Source organism: Miniopterus schreibersii (assembly GCF_964146895.1).
Source record: "Miniopterus schreibersii genome assembly, chromosome: 9".
NCBI lineage: Eukaryota > Metazoa > Chordata > Mammalia > Chiroptera > Miniopteridae > Miniopterus > Miniopterus schreibersii.
The window spans coordinates 32,121,642-32,143,379 of record NC_138118.1 but is presented as its reverse complement, the minus strand read 5'-3'; the positions used below and the strand labels follow the sequence as shown (position 1 = coordinate 32,143,379).

Here is a 21,738-nt window from a genome sequence, read left to right as displayed (position 1 = left end):
TTGGCTGTTTAAATTTGAGAAGTAAATGAACTTATATTTACCTTGGGCTCCCCCTACTGTTTGGGAAAGTTGTTTATCAACAGATATTTTAAAAGATTGATGTTAGTAAATAGTTGTTATTGGTTTGGTTTGGTTTGGTTTTGGTTGAGAGATATTTGGCAGCCACAAGTGGGTTGAGTATTCACTGTGAATTTACAACTTATCAAAAAGATGGTTTGAAACCCTAGGTATAAAATCCTTCTCAAGAAGAATGGCAATCAATTAAAGTTGCTAAATATTAGATGGAGATCATCTAAAGTTGCATGTACAATATTTAAAAACTGTAGTTAAACTACAATCTTTTGACTGTCATTTGAGTAGCCAACAAGACTGACAGGCGGAAAAAATTTAAAGAAATGAATAAAATAAACATTAGGCATTCCCTTTAGAAATTATTAAAATTTAACATAGGTCATATTTGAGGAAATACAGTTACTGTTTAAAATGGCCCAGCAGTGAATATGAATCCAGTAGGCTCTGTTCTGAAATGTTAATGCCATGGCAATGCCTCAGAAGTTATGGCATGTTCTGTGGGCAGGGTTGGCCGTCAGCAATTAACCAACGGTGAGTTCTACCTGTAGAAGACCTGGAGGTGGTATCTGTTTCATGTGGATCAATAATTCGTCCTTTATTTTTCTTTTTGTCTTTCTGTTTCATGCTAGACTGGGAAGCTCGCATTGACAGCCATGGGCGGGTCTTCTATGTAGACCACGTGAACCGCACAACCACCTGGCAGCGTCCAACAGCTGAAGCCACCCCTGATGGGATGCGAAGATCAGGGTCCATCCAGCAGATGGAGCAACTCAACAAGCGGTTGGTGATCAGCATGCAGAGAGCCCCTATAAACCAGAGAGAAAGGAGAATGGCAGCTAAAGAAAAACCCCATTACACTTTTCTGCTCAGATTGTATGAGGAGGCTGGAGATTAATTTTATATCTTACGAAACCCATGGATAGTAGGTACTTAGAAAGCCAGATTTAGAATTTGATGGCAAGAGAGGAGCTAAGCCTGAGTATCACTTAAAGGTGGGGAATCCTCTGAACTTCTTGATGGCCCAAGCTTGAAAACAAGTGTTCTTAATCAGGAGAATCATGGAGTCCTCCACACACTGAAGGTATCAGTTTTCCATGAACCCTCTAGAAATTGTATGCAAAATTATACATGGAGGCACATTTTCTGCCAAACTGATCCATATCTGTTGTAAGATTCTCAAAGGGGTCTGGAATTTCAACAGTTGAAAACATTACAAAGATAGGTTCCATAGAATACTACTAAAAGCTTCCTGGTGAAATACTGTTTCATATATGACTGTATCCATGTCTACTCTGATCCCATAATTGCTATATACTCAGAAATTTTAAAAAATATTTCATCTTAGAAAAATAAATGTTTAAAAATACTTTTTGAGAATTATTTTGCTAAAAACTAGACCCATACTAATGAACTTATAAAGATGTCACTTTTGTTTTTAACCTGAAAACATCTCTGTCATGCTTTAATCTAGTATGAGCCTGATATCAGACATCTTTCTTCTTTAAGGATGGTGGCTTTGGGGTACTTTTAGGAGCCAGGAATACAAAATGCAGACTCAACTTCAGTTGTATCCACATGTCATCTTGTTAGTAAGAAATAAAGAAAAGGTTGAGAGGGATTAAAAAGAATAAAGAACTGGATTTGAGGGACACCCCTATTGATATAAAATGTCTTTGAAACTTAGCTATATCTGCCAGAAAAAATAAAGGGGACAGTTTAATCCTATTAAAAATACACAGAGACAAAAAATTAAAATTCTGGTTATTGTTGTACGCAGAGAAGCATGCTTTAAGTGAAAAGCACAGTATTCTTTTATTTCTTGAGCATTTGGAAGACATTTGCTTTCCATTGTTCCCCATCAGTATCCAAGTGTTTAAGTCATTAATGAGACCCAGAAAGGATTTTCATTGGCAGCTTATTTCTCCACTATCATTCCCACAAAAAGAAAGCATATTACAAAGGAGAACTTGTGATAACCCAGTTATATTAGACATGAATGCAGCAAAAGTTCATGGGAGAGTCCCTTCATGGTGATTGTAACAAAACTCCTATAACTAAAAATGTAGAGGACACAGCAAGCTCATTTTACATAAAGACCTTATTGAGAATCCATAGGCAGACATACCCTTTAGGTCTGTCTTGTCGGAACAGATAAGCTGAAATTGTTTACCAGGCTAAGAAATAAGGAGAGCATCATTAGGCTACATCTATAAGAGGTGCAGTTTGAACACTAAAACAAACAATAAATCAGAAGCAGAAATAAGGCCTATGACATAAAAATCCATGAAAATTCATGGTGTTCAGGTTTTATAATATAAAAATTAGGCCAAATTCAATATGAATCAGGCCTCTAAAGAAGTTTTGCAGGCTTTGATATGTAAATTTTTGTGGCTGACCCAGGTGGGAAAGGCAGCCAGACTTCACTGAATAGGAATTTATATTTTCTGCTTCCACCTTCAATACTTATCTTAACCTATTGCTTTCAAGTATTTAAAGTTTTTCAGTGATTTGGTGTGATAAAGGCAGCCACAGAAAATATACTGCCAATCTTTTATCCATCACCTATGTGATCATACAGAGAGGTCACCTTTTGATAACCTTCAGTTACTGGGAAAAATTTACAATGATCACTGTCTCACAGCAAAACAGAATATTTTTCAGTGTTGCAAGAAGGAATTTTCCTTGACTGCTGAGAGGGTGACTGAAAATCAAATGTATTTGTTCAAGGAGACACACACTGAGAAATGTAAAGTGCACAAAAGCAGTGTATGGTTACCACATTCAAACTCACTCACTCCCCAAACACACCACACCCTTCCTAGCCTGTAAGGACTTTGCTTTTACTTTCTTTTTCCATCACCATTTATCCCCTCTATGCCCTCTTCCACTTCCACACACCCCTGAAATGACCGTACTGTTGTCTATATCCATGATGAGTTTTCTCTTTTTTTGTTTCTTTGTTGCTCAATCCCTCCATCCCCCCGACAGCCACCCCTCCACCAAAACTGTCTGCCTGCTCTCTGACTATAAAATAAAAAATTTTTAAAGGCTTTACAAAATGCTCCCACCACAGGGAAGTCCCTCATCACCTGCCTTCCATCTGGAACATATCTCCATCCTGCAAAGGCCCAACCTAAATGTCATGTCCTTGAAAACTTCCCAGAACCATCCACACACAACCTGTGACTACCTCCTTTACAACCCATGATCAATCATGCCTGCTTTTGTTATAGTCCTTAGCTTTTTACCTTATTCTTCTGTGTACCTCCTTTCAGTGCCTGGAGTTAAAGAGAATTTTGTACAAGACCCTTTGTTTCCCAAGTTAATTCCTACACGTTTAGAACATCTTGAATTAATTAACTCTACTTTTACAAATATTTATTGAGAAAGATAATATAAATGTGTATTATTTTAAATAATTACCTAAAGTGGATTTTTAGTTTTTTGGATAAAATCATTGTACTACTGAGAAAAAGTTTTAAATAGGAAAAAATGATCTATAATCCTACTGCTCCAAAGTTTAATTTTTTAAAATTTCATCTATCTTCAATTTCCATATGCATGCATAGTCCTTACATAGTTATAAGAACAATTTCGAGTTAGTTTATATTTACTTTTTATTTACTACATTATAAACATTCTCATATTGCTACATAGTCTCAAGATTATCATTTAAATAGTTGTATAGTATTCCAACAAATGAATGTAATTTAGTTAACTTAATTTGCCTTATTGTTTGATGTTTATTGCTTTTTATCACTATTTTGGATAAGGCCTATGGGACTGCTAAATATTAGGATTCTCTTGTAATAAAGTGTTTCCTTGGGGTTCTTTGCCCAGAAGAGCAGACCAGGGGAGATCCACCTGGTTTTGGTATTTAATATCAATACCTAATGTTTCCTAAAGTGGTTCTATGATTCACTCTGCCAACAACAAGAGCTTCACTACCTCATCTTTTGCTGTGTTTTGCTGACATAAGAGGTGCTCATGGCATTTTGGTGGTTCTTACATTTCACTTCTTGAAGAAAGGCTCAACTTTTATTCCCATGAGTTTTTCTTTTACCAATTGTAGCTCCTCATGTGAGAATTATCTGTCTTTTGGCTTTGTTTGTTTTGTTTGGATTGGTTTTGAAAAGTTTGTTTTCTCCTTTATTTTGTTTTGTTTATATGTTACTGTGTGTGTGTGTTTACAAATTTGATATTCCAGCTGACTTTCTCACCAGTTTTTATAACTGAAAAAAAAAAAAGTGAGGAAGGACATTAAAAGATAATTCTTGATGAAATAGAAGAGAAGCAACTTTCTGACTTCCTCTCTCCTTTATAAGGCAGAAAGAGCCTCTAAACCTGCAGTCTTGCCCTTGCTGAGTGACCCCTTCACACACCCTGTATATGATGCTTCCCCAATATGCCCCTGAACTTCAGTAAAGTTCGTGGGTGGGGTCTCATACCTGGAGTTTGAGGCTGTTGACGCAATAAAGAGTGAAATAACCAAGGTCCAACTGAGGATATATGAAACAAGTGTTGAAATTGCTAACATTTTTATCATAAAAATTTTCTTATATATAGTCACTGTACTTTGGGGAGGAAAAGAGAGGTTACAACTAACACTTGTTTAAGCCCTGTTCCAGGTATCAATTGCTGAGTAACAAACCACGCCAAAGTTAATGGCATAAAACAATAATAATTTATCATCATCATCATTTCTTTTTTTAAAAAGGATGAGATTTTATTTTTATTTTATTTTATTTCATTTTATTTTATTAGCAATTTATTTATTTTTGTTTTGATTTTTGTTTAAAATATTACAAATGTCCCTTTTTCTCCCCAATGACCCATTCCAACCCATTTCATCCCCCTCCACAGCCACTCTCCCAACCATTGTTCATGTCCTTGGGTTGTGCATATATGCATATAAATCCTTTGGTTAATCTCTCCCCCTCTACCAACCCGCCCTCCTCCATCTATACTTCCATATCATTGAATCTATTCTGTTCATCAGTTTATTAAGTTCTTAAGATTCCACATATAAGCCAGATCATGTGATGTTTGTCTTTCTCTGCCTGGCTTATTTCACTTAGCATAATATTCTCCAGATCCACCCATACTGTCCCAAAGGGTACCAGATCTTTCTTCTTTACAGCTGTGTAGTATTCCATGGTGTATATGTCCCACAGCTTTTTTATCCACTCATCTACTGATGGGCACATGGGCTGTTTCCAGATCTTAGCTATTGTAAATTGAGGTGCATATATTCTTTCTGATTAGTGTTTCAGGATTCTTAGGAAATATTCCTAGAAGTGAGAACACTAGGTCAAAAAGCAGCTCCATTTTTAATTTTTTGAGGAACCTCCATACTGTTTTTCATGGTGGTTGCACCAGTCTACATTCCCACCAGCAGTGTACTAGGGTTCCCCTTTCTCCACATCTTTGACAGCACAAGTCGTTTGTTCATTTGTTAATGGTAGCCATTTTTACATGTGTGAAGTGATACCTCATTGTGATTTTAATTTGCATCTCTCTGATGATTATCGACATTGAGCATTTTCTCATATGTCTCTTGGCCATCTGTATGTCCTCTTTGGAGAAGAGTCTATTCAGGTCCTTTGCCCATTTCTTAATTGGGTTGTTTGTCTTCCTCTTGATGAGTAGTGTGTGTTCTTTGTACACTTTGGAAATTAGCCCCTTATCAGATTCATCCTTGGCAAATATGTTTTCCCAGACCTTGGGGTTCCTTTGTATTTTGAGGCTGTTTTTTTTTGCTGTGCAGAAGTTTTTAGTTTGATGTACTCCCATTTATTTATTTTTTCTTTTATTTCTCTTGGCCTAGGAGATGTATTAGTAAAAATTCCACTACCTGGGATGTCTGTGACTTTACTGCCTATGTTTTCTTCCAGGATTTTTATGGTTTCATGACTTACTTTTAAGTCTTTTATCATTTTGAGTTTATTTTTGTGTAGGGTGAAATTTGATGGTCTAGTTTCATTTTTTGCATATACCGATATAATTTTCCTAACAACATTTATTGAAGAGACTGTCTTTACTCCAATGCATGCTCTTGCCTCCTTTGTCAAATATTAACTGACCATAATGTTGTGGGTCTTTTCTGGAAACTCTGTTCTGTTCCATTGATCTATATGCCTGTTGTTGAACCAAAACCAGGACGTTTTGATTACAATGGCTTTGTAGTACATTTGATGTCTGACAAAGCGATCTCTCCCACTCTGTTCTTTTCTCTCAAGATGGCTGCAGCTATTTGGGGTATTTTGGTTCCATATAAGTTTTCAAAATGTTTGTTCTAGATCTGTGAAATATGCTATTGGTATTTTAACAGGAATTGCATTGAATTTATAAATTGCTTTGGGTAGTATGGACATTTTAATGATATTAATTCTTCCAGTTCGTGAGCATGGTATCTTCTTCCACTTGTTTATATATTCTTCTATTTCTTTTTTCAGTGTCACGTAGTTTTCTGAGTACAGGTCTTTTACATCCTTGGTTAAGTTTATTCCTAGGTATCTTATTTTTTTAGTTGCAGTGGTAAATGGTATTTTTTTTTAGTTTCTCTTTCTGAAAGTTCATTGTTGGTGTATAAGAATGCCATTGATTTCCACATGTTCATTTTGTATCCAGCTATGTTGCCAAATTCGTTTATCAAATCTACTAGTAATTTGGTGGATTCTTTAGGGTTTTCTATGTACAATATTATGTCATCTGCAAATAGTGACAGCTTTACTTCCTCCTTTCCAGTTTGCATACCTATTATATTTTCTTCTTGTCCGATGGCTGTGGCAAGGACTTCCAGTACTATGTTGAATAAGAATGGTGAAAGTGGGCATCCTGTGTTCTTCCTGTTTTTAAGGGAAATGGTTTTAGTTTTTGCCCATTGGGTATTATGTTGGCTGTAAGTTTGTCATACACGGCCTTTATTATATTGAAGTATGATCCCTCTAGTGCCACTTTGCTGAGAGTTTTTTTTATCAGAAATTGGTGCAGGATTTTGTCAAATGCTTTTTCTGCGTATATTGATATGATCATATGATTTTTGTCCTTCATTTTTTTTATGTGATGTATCATATTTATTGATTTGCGGATGTTGTACCAGCCTTGCATTCCAGGTAATAAATTTCACTTGGTCATGGTGTATGATCTTTTTAATGTATTGCTGGATCCAGTTTGCTAGTATTTTAGTGAGGATTTTAGCATCTATATTCATCAAGGATATTGGCCTGTAATTTTCTTTCTTTGTAGTGTCTTATCTGGTTTTGGGATTAGGATGATGCTGGCCTCATAAAAAGAGTTTGGGAGTATGCCCTCCTCTGGAATTCTCTGGAATAGTTTGAAGAGAATAGGTGTTAATTCTTCTTTGAATGTTTGGTAAAACTCGCCTCTAAATCCACCTGGTCTAGGACTTTTGTTTGCTCAGAGTTTTTTGATTAATGCTTCAATTTCATTAGTTGTTATCGGCCTATTCAGGTTTTCTCCCTCTTCTTGATTAATATCTGGAAGGTTGTATGCTTCTAAGAATTTGTCCATTTCACCCATGTTGTCCAGTTTGTTGGCATATAGTTGTTCATAGTATTTTCTTACAATCCTTTGTATTTCTGTTGGGTTAGTTGTTATATCACCTTTTTCATTTCTGATTTTACTTATTTGGGTCCTCTCTCTTTGTTTCTTAGTGAGTCTGGCTAAAGGTGCTTCAATCATATGTATCTTTTCAAAGAACCAGCTCTTGGTTTCATTGATTTTTTTGTATTGTTTTTTTAGTCTCTATATCATTAATTTCTGCTCTGATCTTTATCATTTCCTTCCTTCTACTTCCTCGGGGCTTTCCTTGTGTTCTCGTTCCAGTTCTTTTAGTTGTTGTATTAGATGGTTCATTAGACCTTTTGTTGTTTCTTGAGATCGGCCTGTAATGCTATGAATTTTCTTATCAGGACTGCTTTCGCTGTGTCCCACAGATTTTGGGTTGTTGTTTAGTCATTTTCATTTTTTCCCATGAAGTGTTTGATTTCTTCCTTGATCTCATTGTTAGCCCATTCAGTGTTTAATAGCATGCTATTTAGCTTCCTTGTGTTTGACTATTTTTGAGTTTTTTTATAGTGATTGATTTCTAGCTTCATAGCATTTTGATCCTAGAAGATGCTTGATATTATTTCAATCTTCTTGTATTTGTAGAGACTTGCATTGTGCTCTAACATGTGATCTATTTTTGAGAATGTTCCATGTTCACTTGAGAAGAATGTGTATTCTGTTCCTTTGGGATGAAATGTTCTGTAAATGTCAATTAAATCCATTAAGTCTTGTGAGTCATTTAAGGTCTGTGTTTCCCTGTTGATTTTTTGCCTTGATGATCTGTCCAGTGCTGACAGTGGGGTGTTAAACTGCTCCCCCTATGATTGTGTTGCTGTCAATCTCCCCCTTAAAGTCCACTAAGAAATTTTTAATATATTTAGGTGCTCCTATATCAGGTGCATAAATGTTTATAAGGGTTATTTCTTCCTGTTGGATTGACCCCTTTACTATTATGTAGTTACCATCTTTGTCCCTTGTTATGGTCTTTATTTTGAAGTCAGTTTTGTCAGAAATAAGAATTGCTACCCTAGCTTTCTTTTCCTTTCCATTTGCATGGGATATTTTAGTCCATACCTTCACTTTTAGCCTGTGTGAGTCTTTTGCTCTCAGGTGGGTCTCTTGTAGACAGCATATATTTGAGTCCTGTTTTCTTATCCATTCAGCTACGCTGTGTCTCTTGATTGCACTTTTTATTCCATTTACATTTAAGGTTACTATTGATATAAACTTATTTAATGTCATTTTCCCCCTTTTTGCTGATGTACCTTTCTCTCACTATTCTTTCTTTTTCTTAGAGCAAGGAGGGAGTGCAATAAGAGATTTGGGGAACCTATAGAGAAAAGCAGTTAACTTGTTGGTCATAATGATAAAGTCCAAGCCATTAAGCTGGAATATCAGGAAAATTTTGATATTAGAGGCAAGGATAAAACAAAACAAAGCAAAGAAACAAAACAAAACAGAAAAAAAAAAAAAAAAAAAAAAAAAACAAGCTAAGCAAAACAAAATTCTTTAAAAAAATAAAATAAAATAAGAAAAAATTAATTAAAAATTAAAAATAATTTTTTTAATTATTATAAAATTTAAAAAGAAGAAAGAACAAATTACTTTTTCCTTTTCTCTTCTTTCTAAGAGAGAAAGAGAGGAGGAAAAATATAGTCAATCAGGTGAGTTTCTTCTGGGCAGCTTATGTTGCCTGTGGCTCACTGTTTTGTGTGCTGATTTCTGATCTCCTGGGAGGTCCTTGTGTATCAGCCAATGTGAGGAGCTGTCTAGGTTTAGCTCTGGTGTCCTTAGGTAGATGCTTGATCTAAGGCTTTCTGTGGACCACCACCTCTTTTCACCTATTTTCCAACTTTGTAGTTGCCTGGTCTTACCCCAGAGTCTTCTGTAGAGTCTTTAGGGTGTAGGATGGCTAGTGTAGCTCAGGGTATCACTCCCCTTACTTAGAGGTTTCACTGTCAGGCACTCGCTGTGAGGCAGTTAGTCTCTGCTCCACAGGCAGCTCCTCAGACCCTACCATGTCCTCTGATTCTAGTTCCCCCATGCACTGGCCTGTTGCAGTTTCAGATTGATTTCAACCTGTTGCCTTTTCTGTATGGGCCGTTTCAGCAGCCTGGGCTCAGTGGGTTCAATTAAAAAACATTCCAGTGATCTCTTTGCTTTCTCAGCCTCCAGCAGGGATTTTCAGCTTTTTCTCCAGTTCCCAAACAACCAGTCCCTGAGAGTCTTATTCTTGTAATGTCCTCCTGTGAGCTGGTCTTCCTTCCCCCTCAAGACTGTGTCTTGTGGGAGTATCTGGAGTGTCAATGAGTTGGACCAACCCCTTTCCTGTTGGGGGTGGTCCTCCCAGGCTGCAGGAGAAGCAGGTGGGCTCTGCCCCTCCCTTCCCAGCTCTGGTTGGCTGGTCACACCAAGCCCACCCCTCAAACAGTCTACTGTGCAGACACCAATCCCAGCCTCTGCTGGTCTGCCTTCCCAGTGCCTGCTGGGAAAGTGGGAGCCAGTTCCAGGATCAGAACTCAAAAATGCACAAAGCAACATACAGGCAGAGAGTTCGCCCTGCAATGTCCTGCCTCCGGCTCACCAAGGCACCCAGCAGGAGGGGACCCAAAGTCAGCTCTAAGCAACTCCCAGCACCACTGATCTAAGCAAAGTTGAGGAGGCTCCATGTGCACCACCACAGCGCCCCTCAGGGCTGGTCACAGATCCCATGCTCTCTGCACTGGGAGCTCAAGCAGGAGGGGCTCCTCCCCTTCCCAGCACCAGACAGATTCAATGCTTTCTGGGGCTCAACCCAGTGCCTTACAGGGAGGCAGATGGTTCCAGTGTACAGCTGCTTAGTCCCAACCTCTGGTTCCTTACTACTCGAGTGCCACACAGTTTGCATCCACCACTAGAAGCTTTGTTTCACTAGAAAGGCATTGTCCTCTTCTCATGGGCACACCGCTCCCCTGGGTTCCTCTGCCCTCTGTGCGGAGCACTCCTTCTATCCTGCACTCCGGGTGTGAGATCCCCACTTTTGGATGCCAGTCCACATTCCCGAGGGGATGGAGCTTTGCACCCTCCAAACCTCGGGGTTCGGAGCCCAGCATAGGCTTCAGGGGGGACTTCCCCTTTCTATGACCCTTTTCTTCTACTGGACTCTATGATGTTTCTTCAGTTTTCCCTACTCTCAATATGTTTTTTCCCTGAAAGCTCCCTAACAAGTTCATACTCTGATTTCAAAATTGATATACTTTATGTGTTTCTCATCTGTGTTCACACACTTTTTACACATCTAGGACAGCTTTTTCACATTGCTAGAGTTATGGTTTACTTAGAGATCCACTCTGACTGTGTGTGTTTAAAGTGCGATATCATATTCGAGTTTTCTCTTTGATCTGAAAATCCAGCACAAAGCCTGGGCATATTGGAAGAGTTAGTAAATATTTAGTAGGTACCTGGCAAGGTGACTAACTGGCTGGTCAACAGACTAAATTTTCAATTTGGGCAGAAAAATAAAATGAGCCTTCAAATAAGCAGAAAACATTTGTCTGACAAAATATTTATTTTTCTGCCAGCATGATTTTATTTCCACACCCTTGCTGGTCATGTCAGTTTCCTGTCAAATAAAAATAAATGTGTAGAACTACTATTCTAGTTTGCAGACTTATTACAATAAGGTAGAGGTCATTTGATTTTTTACTTGTAACATTTTAAGTTACTTCCCATCGCTTTATTTTAGACTTAGCCAGATTTTGTTTAACTCAAGGTATAGGCTATTTTTAATTCATTATTATTTATGTTGGTTTTTTAGAAGTGACCATATCTCACAAAACAAAGAGAAGTCAAATCATCCAGAGACACTGTCTTGCTAATTGTTTTGGCTCTCTTGTGGGAATTTTAAGAATTTTTTCCTGACATTCAAGACAACTTTTTACAGATTTCCTGTTATTTGATTCAAAGCACCAGCCCCCAACAAACCAACAAACAAATGTTAACTCTTGTCTTTCCATTTTCTCATGCAAAGGTATCAAAATATTCAGCGAACCATTGCAACAGAGAGGCCTGAAGAAGATTCTGGTAGTAAAAGTTGTGAGCAAGTCCAAGCAGGAGGCGGCGGTGGAGGTGGTGAGAGTGACTCAGACACTGAATCTTCTCAATTGATCTTAGGTATGGGAGGAGGGGTCCCTAGACTTCTGGGATGGCATCCAGTGGCTGGATGACAGAATGTGTGAGCCCCTGTGGCATGGTGCCATGCCCTTGGGGAAAGAGGGCAGTGGGATGGATGAAGGTCAGGACAGAGGAGAAAAAGGCAAAGCGCAACAAGTAAAGCAGACAGAAGTTTCTCAGCAGGAACTAAAGGAGAAGTGGATTCACATAAAAAGAACGCCAGCACCATGGTTTGGGGTCTGCAGACAAGAGACAGATGAAGTCTGGGGTCTCAGAGCTAGGTTTGCTTGTGCATCAAGTCAGTTTTTTCAGTGTCTTAATCATTTCTAGTTAGGTTAATTTATTTGTTGTAGTCTGAGAATGTTCCACTTATGAATGAAACACACAATCAAAAGTTATGGTCCACTTCAAAAGAGCCACATAGCCACACTGTGAATGGGAATAATTACTTGTTTGCTTTAGGAATAAAATATAGTTCCCCTTGAGGGAGAAATCTGGGAATAAAGACATTTTCCAACAGGCATATGGTTATGCACACCACCCAAGAGCCTGTTTTACCAAATATTGTAGGTGTCCACCAGGGGTCTGGTTGTCATTTCTAGAAACTCAAATTAGAATATTCAAAAGGCATAAGAGACTGGCTTTCACTTTTTATACTTGTAATGACATAAGAGGATCACAGTGACAAACTAATAATCCACCTTTTAAAATTGAGTTAAGTGATAAAAAATTTATTTGCAAAAAGAAGGCTCAGAAAATAGTCTGAGTAAACAAGTATGTGTTTCCAGTCCTTCCAGGTCTCAGCTCTCTATGACAATGCAAAATAGTAGACATTTTTATGCACCCTTTTGAATACATGTACGCAGTTCTACCAACAGTTTTAATTACCTTAATTTTATTCATTTTACCAGATATACTAACTCAACTGACTAGGATTTTCTATTATTAACTTCTTTGTTCAGCCTTCTGAGAGAAATGTGATAAAGTGGTTGAGTAATTAGAAACATGAGGGAAAAAGGAGTAGAAAATTTATTTCTGGGTTTGGTATCATATATGTTGGCATTTTCTATGTTACAAACCATCTTAAAGCTTAGTAGCTTAAGTTCACAGCCATGCATTTATCCAATGATCCTGCGAGTGGGCAATTTGAGCGGAACTCAGTTGGTGGTTCTTCAGATGACACTGGGCTGAGCTATGAGTCCTTGGTCAGATGTCTAATCAGCCATGATCTGTCTGCCCTGAGAGGGCCTCAGCTGGGGCAGCTTAATCCTGCTCCCGGTGACTTATCATCTTGTACCAGGGTAACCCAAATTTGTTCTCTTGGTAGCTGCTGAGTTCAGAGTGAGAGTGGGGACACACAGACTTCTTGAAATCCTAGCTCTGAACCTCTGCTAAATTCTCTTGGTTAAAACCCGACACATGGCCAGCTCAATTCAAGAAGGGGAGAAGCTGCAAAGTCGCATGCAGATGGGCGTGGATTCAGGGAGGAGGAAAATTGTGGCCCTTTCTGCAAACATTCTATCTTACCTATGATTAGCAATTTGTAAAGAAACTAAGAAAAAGTAATTGGCATAAAAGGGACAAGATATTCAAGGACTTGAGCCTAACTGAAGTTGTACAGAAACACTCCTAGGAAATAATGGTTCTTAACTGAGATACACAATGATATGACTCCTGGTCAGATTACTATGACACCTCGTCTTATCACTGTGATACCTGGTCATATCACTAACTCCTGGTCAGATTACTATTAAAAACAATCCACTCCAACTGTGTAAGCAAAGGTGTGTGTGTTGCTGGTATGCAGAGAAAAGTACTGTGTTTAAAATTACTTTCTTCCAATGCACTCTGTAGTTTTGCTTCACTTTTTCCAGATCTGAAGAGAGAAGGGTCACTTTCTCCAGTGAATTCACAAAAAATCACCTTGCTGCTACAGTCGCCTGCAGTCAAGTTTATCACCAATCCTGAATTCTTCACTGTACTGCATGCCAATTATGTGAGTGCTACAAAAATGCAGAGTGAAACTGGCCTGTCTTCCATCAAGGCCCAAAACACAACTTTGCCAAATTGTTTGATACATGAAAGAGGGTAGCATTTTAACCCAGGCAAGAAAAAAGAAAACAGCTTAGTCCATTCTTTTCATTCTGTGAGTCTCCCCAAAAGGAAAAGAGCTGGATTTGGCAGTGCTGTTTACTCTTCTGGTTTTTGTTAAGCTCAAATGTGTTAGTGTCAGTGAAAGTACTTTAAAAAGAAATACACATTTTTATTATAGTTAAAATTTCCAAAGGACAAGATATGAAGTTGACAGATTCTTTTTAGCTTGAATCACTTTATAAAACCACTTTTGTTATTAAAATTTTAAAATAGATTTCTCTTAGATAACTAAGCCTCCTGTTAACATACTTTGTCAAGTATCATGCTTAAGTTTAATGTGATGAGATTTTTACATATGTAGTTTTTTCAATTCTTTTAAATTTGTATATTTTCAAGAAAGCAATAACATGATGTTACTATATTTACTAATGCTTTCATTTGACAAATATCTTCTGTAGTTCAGGCACAGATCTAGGTGCTGGAGTCACAAAGACAGATTAGGGTGACACCTAAACAGCAAGAGCTTCCCTTTTTAAATTTTTTTCCTTGAGCAACAGAATGTAAGTAAAGGCATGTGTGCTGCTGGTATAACCTCACAGGAGACAGCCTGACCTTAGTGAGGAATGAAACGCTCTGCAAACACAGGAGATGGAACATCATGGAGCATTCCTAAGGAAACAACTTCTGAATTAAGATTTGAAGGTTGAAAGCAGGTGGAGAAGTTCCAGGCAGAGGGAGAAAGGATGCAACTGTGAAGGGGCCTGGTACTGGGTCTGGTGTGGCTGGAATGTGGTGACAGGCAGAAGTGGGAAGAAGGGCTGGAGAAAAAGTAGGGAAACAACATGTAAGACATGAAAAGGCGCCTGAATCTACTTCAATAGGTAACAGGAACCAACAGCAGTCTTAGACATTGGAATTATATGGTCAGGGTGTTTGATGAAGCATTTTTTCTGATAGAATTGTGGGAGAGAGACTGAAGGACTAAGATTAGAGACTGATTCAACCATTCAAGTGAGAGATGATGAAGCCCTACTAAATAAGGGGCTAGCCTCATGGAAAGTAATGACTCATTTCAGGAGATATTTCTGGGTGGAATCAATAACAGTGTTTGGGACTACAGTGATGGAGGAGGATGGGAGATGAAGACTCAGGAAAGTCTGAGTTCTTTTTGCTTTGAGCACCTGAGTTAGGTGATGACTCCATTAGGCAGGTCCAGTAATTTGATGAGATGGCAAAAATTGTGGCATGGAAGGAGGAGATCAGTTTTTAACAGGTTATATTTGAGGAGCAGCTGGGACCCTTAGTGGTTAGACCCAGAGCAGCTGCCCTGTGGTGCAATCATGAGTACTGAAAGTGGACAAGGATGCCAGATATTGATGTTCTCAACACTGGGCACCAGGGGTCTTGGGCCAGCAGGAGCTACTGTGCCAGCTTGCTCTAGCTGCAAAAAATCCTTTCTTTTATTACATGCACACATCATCCCTGTGTGCCATATAATTGTCATTTGCACAATTACAAATTCTTGAAATTTTTTTGTTTTTTTCATCCCCTAACCCCTCCATGCACAAATATTTCTACAGAGGAATCAAAGGAGTGGTGGACCTCTGAAGTCCTGCCTTAAATCACAAGAACCCTAAATTAATACTCTCTGTTGTAGACAGCTGAAAGGAGCAGAAGCAGATCTGTGTAGTCAGAGAGAATCCATGGAGGAGAAAGAGGACAGATGCTCAAAGAGGTAAAGAGAGATTCAAGAGAGCCAAGCTGCTGAGAGAGAGGGAGGAAAGAGAAGGGAGGAGAGCCTTTGAGATGCATAGGGAAGTCAACTGTGTCCAAGGCTGTGGAGCAGAAGGTAGATTAAGGATAACAAACAGGTCCATGTGTGTTTATGGGTGCTTCATTTAATTTTTTAGCAAAATTTCTGCTTTTGAGGCCACCTCTTCAAGGCTCACAATAAATCGCTGTGTAGAAATCACATTACATCACATTAAGTTTCTCAAAGTGTACTTACCTGTGTTTTTTCTAATTCTCCACTCCCTACCCTAACTGTCTCTGACCCCATTTCAGAATGCTTACCGAGTATTCACCAGTAGCACCTGCTTAAAGCACATGATTCTGAAAGTCCGGCGGGATGCACGCAATTTTGAACGCTACCAGCACAACCGGGACTTGGTGAATTTCATCAACATGTTTGCAGACACATGTCTGGAATTGCCTCGGGGCTGGGAGATCAAAACAGACCAGCAGGGAAAGGTGAGTATGACTGCTGAGTGGTCCTTTCATCAAAGAGTCTCTTACCTGGAAAGAGAAGACAGTGTAAAAGTGGGGAGGGAGGTTGAGGAGAAGAAAGCCTATGTGTCTGAGATGTACTATTGGCTAACAAGAGGAAGGAAGGAAGGACTATCCACAGCAGGGTTTCTGTCCTGTGTGTTGTAGGATGTTTAGCAGCATCTCTAGCCTCTGCCCACTGAGTACCCCCACCAAGTTTGGACCTTAATATATGGCCCCCGGGGGATAAAATCACCCTCATTTGAGAACTACTGTCTACACCTCTTTAAATTTATGTTTGGAACTTGAAACCAGATTCTGTTCAATGATCTTCTATTGTTTTGTCTCCTTAGCTAACTCTCAGGGAATGAAATTATTAGTTAAATGGGAGTGACATTATTAGATTACTCATTGTGATTTCCTTAGTAAGCCTTCAGTTCTCATTAAAACAGCCTGGTTAACAGTGATGGGGCATATTGAGTGTGTGCCATGTTAACTGGCTTGCATATTGCCTTTGTGTGACCTTAAGCAAAACTGGTTCTTCCCAGTAATGTTTTAGAAGCCTAGCTGAGTTTCCTAAAGTGAGAATGTTTTTTCTTAATCTTCATCACTCATCTCAATGTATTTACAAGTCAGGCCAAAGTTTACTAAATAATTGTCCCTGTGTAATCTTTTGTGAACTTTGGTAGAGAGAACTCCTCCCTATTTTAGGGTCAAAAGAATTGGCAACTTCACCAGCAGATATGTCTCTCAAGAGGAAACTGAATTACATAGGGTTTTTTCCTTTGTGATTGTGAGCCTGCAAAGCCACAGTTCCCCAAAGTGAGTTGATGAGGTGTCACTGTCCCCTGGGAACTACCAATCCTTCCCCCACAAACCACTTAGTGTGCATCAGCACCTGGATTCTCTAGATTGTGTGAGAAAAGACTGTGTCCACTAATGCAAGTCCATTAGTACAAGGAAACTCTATGACCAGCTCCTCTGTAGTCAGGGATTAAATGGGGGTGGGGAATTCCTTGTGTAGCAGAAAAGCCACCAAAGTTACAATTTGCTCCCAAGGATCTTCTCATTTACTGGATGTGGCCTCCACTGGGAGAATGACAGTGATTTATATACTATGAGGACTTACTAGGATGTGTTAGGGTGGGAAATAAAGCCTGAGCCAGAGCAAAAGTAAAGGATCAGTACTTGAGTGCACCTGCCTAGTATCAGTGGTCTGGGGTGGTGGCCCTGTTTTCATTTACTGTTTAACCAAGATGCCAAGAGACACCACTATGAATCAATAAACAGAAAGACAGTATTTGTTATGCAAGGGCACACACTAATGCAAGCCTTTTGCTTATCTTGGATTTTCAAGAATGAAGCTCCCATGCCAGGATACAAACAGCAGGGGGCCCAGTGGAATGCAGAAAGGCCCCAAATGCAATCAGTCCTGGTCCTTCATGGTATACACACTGCCTCCTAGTCATCACTGCAGCAGAAAGCACAGCAACCGAGACATGTACCTAGAGATTTAGTCATTTTGAAATGCATAATAGGGAATTTCTGGCAAGACATTTTTCCTTTAATTCTGTTTAGTGAGATGGTATCATATACAAAAAAGAAAAAGTCTGAATTTGAAATGGGAAGACTTGTGTTCTGCTTTCAGTTATAAAACAAAGTAGTTGTGTGACTACTGACACACACCAAAAGGCTCACTGATTCCTTATTTATTGAATACACACAAACTCATAGTTGCTAGGCAAAATTTCTGAATTGCTGAGGGAAAGAAACTTTAAATTTGAAATGTGTTATCACCATCCATTGGAGAGAGAGGAACAATAGAGGGTAGAGGATAAAAACAGGGCAGGAGGGCATGTGTACTGAGACGAGTTCATCCTATTCTAAGCATTTGACACTGGGCAAATCACTTCACCAATCTGAGTCTCATTTTGCTTATCATAAAGTAGCAATAATAATGCCTGCCTTGCCTTCATGATTTTATTACCAGATGTAAAAGTAAATAAGTTAATGTGGGAATCTGCTTCTTCCTTTATTGGCACATTCAGAGATAACAACCTTCACTTTTAGTATGCACTGTGGCAGTAGTAATAGACAGGCTGGTGCTGAGCTGTTTGGTGTCTTTGCATGCATAGTCATCCCCACAAAATACTGGAACAAAGAATAAAATGGCATTTGACACATCTTTTATTTTGAAAGTCTGGGAAAAGAAGACATAGCCTCCCATCAGACTTTGGTAGAGATTGACTGTGGGCCTCAAATTGGTTACAGGGCTGAGCCGAGGAAGGTGGTTATCATCCAGAGAAGTGGTGAGGCTGAGGATGTGGGACCAGGGCAGGGGATGAGAGGTATTCTGACTAGGACAGGCATAAGAGGGAGGCAATTTTACTAAAGAATGAAAATAACAAAATGAGCCCAGACGGGCGTGGCTCAGCGGTTGAGAGTCGACCTAGGATTCAGGCGATCGGGTTCGATTCTCGGTCAGGGCACATGCCTGGGTTGCGGGCTGGATCAACGACTTTCTCGTCATTGATGTTTCTGTCTCTCTCTCTCTCCCTCTCCTTTCCTCTCTCTGAAATCAATAAAGATATAAAAAAAGAGAGAGGGAAAGAGCCTAAAAATACCTATAACAATGTAAAGGAAACAGAATCACGATCTCATGGTATAGTTTTTTTCAGAAAATAGAAATGAACTTTTAAAAGATTTTTGCTTACCCATAAAATAGCACAGGAATACATGACTTCTGTTGATCAAGAAGAAGTCAAAAACAAAAACAAGATGAGAGGAAACAGATATAAAAAAATAAAACTAGTGTATGATCTAGCTATCCCACTTCTGGGTATATATCCAAAAGAATTGAAGTCAAAATCTTGAAAAGATATCTGCACTGTCCCCCCCCTCAAGTTCTTTGCAGAATTATTTACAATAGCCAAGATATTGAAATAACTTAAATGTCTATTGATGGATGAATTTATGAAGAAAATGTAGCATGTATTAAAAAAAAGAAATTCTTACACATGTATAAATTTCAAAGATATTATGTTAAGTGAAATTAGCTAGTCACAAAAGGAAAAATACTGTAGGATTCCACTACTATGAATATAGGAAATAACCTCATAGAAACAAAGTAGAATGGTGGTTGCTAGGGTCTGGAGGAAGAAGAAAATTAAACCATTCTGTTTAATGTTTATAGAGTTTCAGTTATAAAAAATGAATAAGCTATACAATAGTGTGCCTATAATTAACAATACTGCACTGTGCACTTAAAATTGAGTTATGAGAGTAGATCTCATGTCGAGTGTTCTTACTACAATTACAAAAGAAAAAAGCTAAGTGGGCTAAAAATAAACATTTCAAGATTGCAAAAAAACAAAACAAAACAAAATGTAATAGCATAGGGGTAAAACAGAGCAAAGCTGATGGCATATAAAATTAAATCACTGATAGAAAATCTGAACATGGAAACAGGCCCCAAAGTGGAGAGAAGGAACAGAATCACAAACCATGAAAGGAAAGTTTTAAAAAATACAAAAACTGAAAAAGAAAAATATATACCTTACCTGCTCAAGAAGGCCTACCCTACCTATTCAATTTAATACCACAAGTTTCCCCAAGATCCCTAATCCAAGCACTCATTATATAATTTACATATTTGTTAGGTTTCCCGTTTTGTCTGTTTCTCCTAGCAGAATTTAGGCTCCCTAAGAGCAGGGACCTTTGTTTTGCTCGTTGCTGAAAACCCAAGAGCATAAAATAGTGTCTGCCACATAGTTAACATTCAATAAATTTCTGTTGGATGACAGACATAAATATTCCTGAGACAGAAACCAGAATAAAAAGTATAACAATAATAATTAAATATTAATATTAATTTAATTATTAATTATTGAAAATAAAAATTTGTGATCTAAAACAAATTGTTTAGATGGACAGATTAATTGGGCTTACTGAACTACAATAAAATTAATTAAAATAAATTCTATATACCCACATACTCTGAAATGTCTTTAGAGATTTTAGTTTTATCAGTATACACTCATGATGGTATGACAGTTACCTAAAAAAGAATAAAAATCAAACAAACTTTATATTTCCCATTTATAAAACTAAACTATAGAAATGCACAGAAAAGCAACTACAGGTTATTGATGAAAAAAGATATAGCCTAATCATTTCATATCCAATAAAATTGGTATTCAAGTGTATAAATACACTAAGAAAACAACCTCATGTGCAAAATTTAAGAGCTCGCCTTACTCTTTTACCTGCCCTAAGAAAACACCAAAGTCAGATGACTCACAAATATAGCAGAATGGAAATCAATAACGGGAAAATTCGAGTATAAAATAACTGGAGGTGAGTATTCAAATAAATCAAATACATAAATATAAATAAAAATAATTGCTGTTAAAATGCTTTACAATATATTGGAAAAACCTCAATAAAATATAGGAAAATATGTATAATAAAAAAAAATAGTTTGTATAGGAACAATCTGGATCAATTGATATCCCCAATTTAAAATGAAAAAGATAAGGAAGCAGGAAAAGGGTGGGTGAGGAGGACAAAGAAAGTTGTGCTAAGTTCTTAGTTGGATGTAAGAAAGTCAATTTGGATAATTTGAAAATTAAAGGCTAAATACAGTTATTCAGCTAACTTAAAGGCAACTGTTTGTATGATTTAAAGCAAGATTTTTTCTCTTTTAAATTCCTACAAAAATAAGCATAATACTCTTTACATAGCAACACACATACACACACACAAAAGAAAATGGAATTAATAAAAATTAAAACAACAAAGGTAAAGCCAGGTATGAAAGTTATGACAATAGATGGAAACAGGATAAACTTATATACCAAAAATTAAAAACAAAACAAAACAAAAACACTTTCAAATCAAAGATGACTGTGGAGTAGGTAAAGGCTGCACACCACCTCTTGGCCCCAAACCAGATTTACAGATAAATTACAGAGCAATCAACCTGAACAACCAATAAAGGCTAGTGAAACTGAAATATTATAACCAATGATTACCAAAGAAACCACACAGAGACTGGTAAGAAAGGTGGAGACTCAGAAATAGACAGCCCTGCATGCAGGTGCTATGCAAGTCATGCCTAGAGAAGTCTTTCTAGCTAGGAACATGGGGTCTCAACACCATGCAGAGATCCCCAACCCAGAGCAACAGAGATGGTAGAAAAGCCTGAGTAGCATCTGGCGGTGAGAATCAGTGGGGATTCAATCTGCCTGTGAGACTCAGACCTCACCCTCCCAAGGAAGAACGCTTCTATTGTTACAGCACCAGCCTGGGGAGCTCACAGTCCAGACTCCAGCTGCTGGCAAGGCCAAGCTGCTGTACTCAGATCCTGCAGAGGGTTCTGCTGACTACACTCAGCAGTGACTTTAAGGGGCCCTCTATTTTCCAGGCAGCCTTTTGGCAGAGACCTAGACAGTGACTAAACTGTAGCTAGGGAAAGAGGACTGGTCTCTCCCACCTGAAGTGCACAGCCAATGCTCCTCCCCCAACCTGTTGAACCACTTTGCCAGTCCTGTCAAGCTGAGTCTGGTGACTGAGCAGAGCTGG

General features: G+C 38.3%; 1 protein-coding gene across 6 annotated transcripts in view; it reads left to right on the top strand.

The window, feature by feature from the left end:
• Window positions 1-21,738, top strand: part of HECW1 (HECT, C2 and WW domain containing E3 ubiquitin protein ligase 1) — a 584,554-nt gene that overhangs the window by 442,741 nt on the left and 120,075 nt on the right. For all 6 annotated transcript variants that reach the window (XM_081147958.1, XM_081147956.1, XM_081147957.1 and 3 more), the window contains 4 exons: window positions 702-852; window positions 11,654-11,796; window positions 13,671-13,792; window positions 15,955-16,140. In XM_081147958.1, the coding sequence (XP_081004084.1) occupies window positions 702-852; window positions 11,654-11,796; window positions 13,671-13,792; window positions 15,955-16,140 (602 nt within the window). The remainder of the gene's footprint in view (window positions 1-701; window positions 853-11,653; window positions 11,797-13,670; window positions 13,793-15,954; window positions 16,141-21,738) is intronic.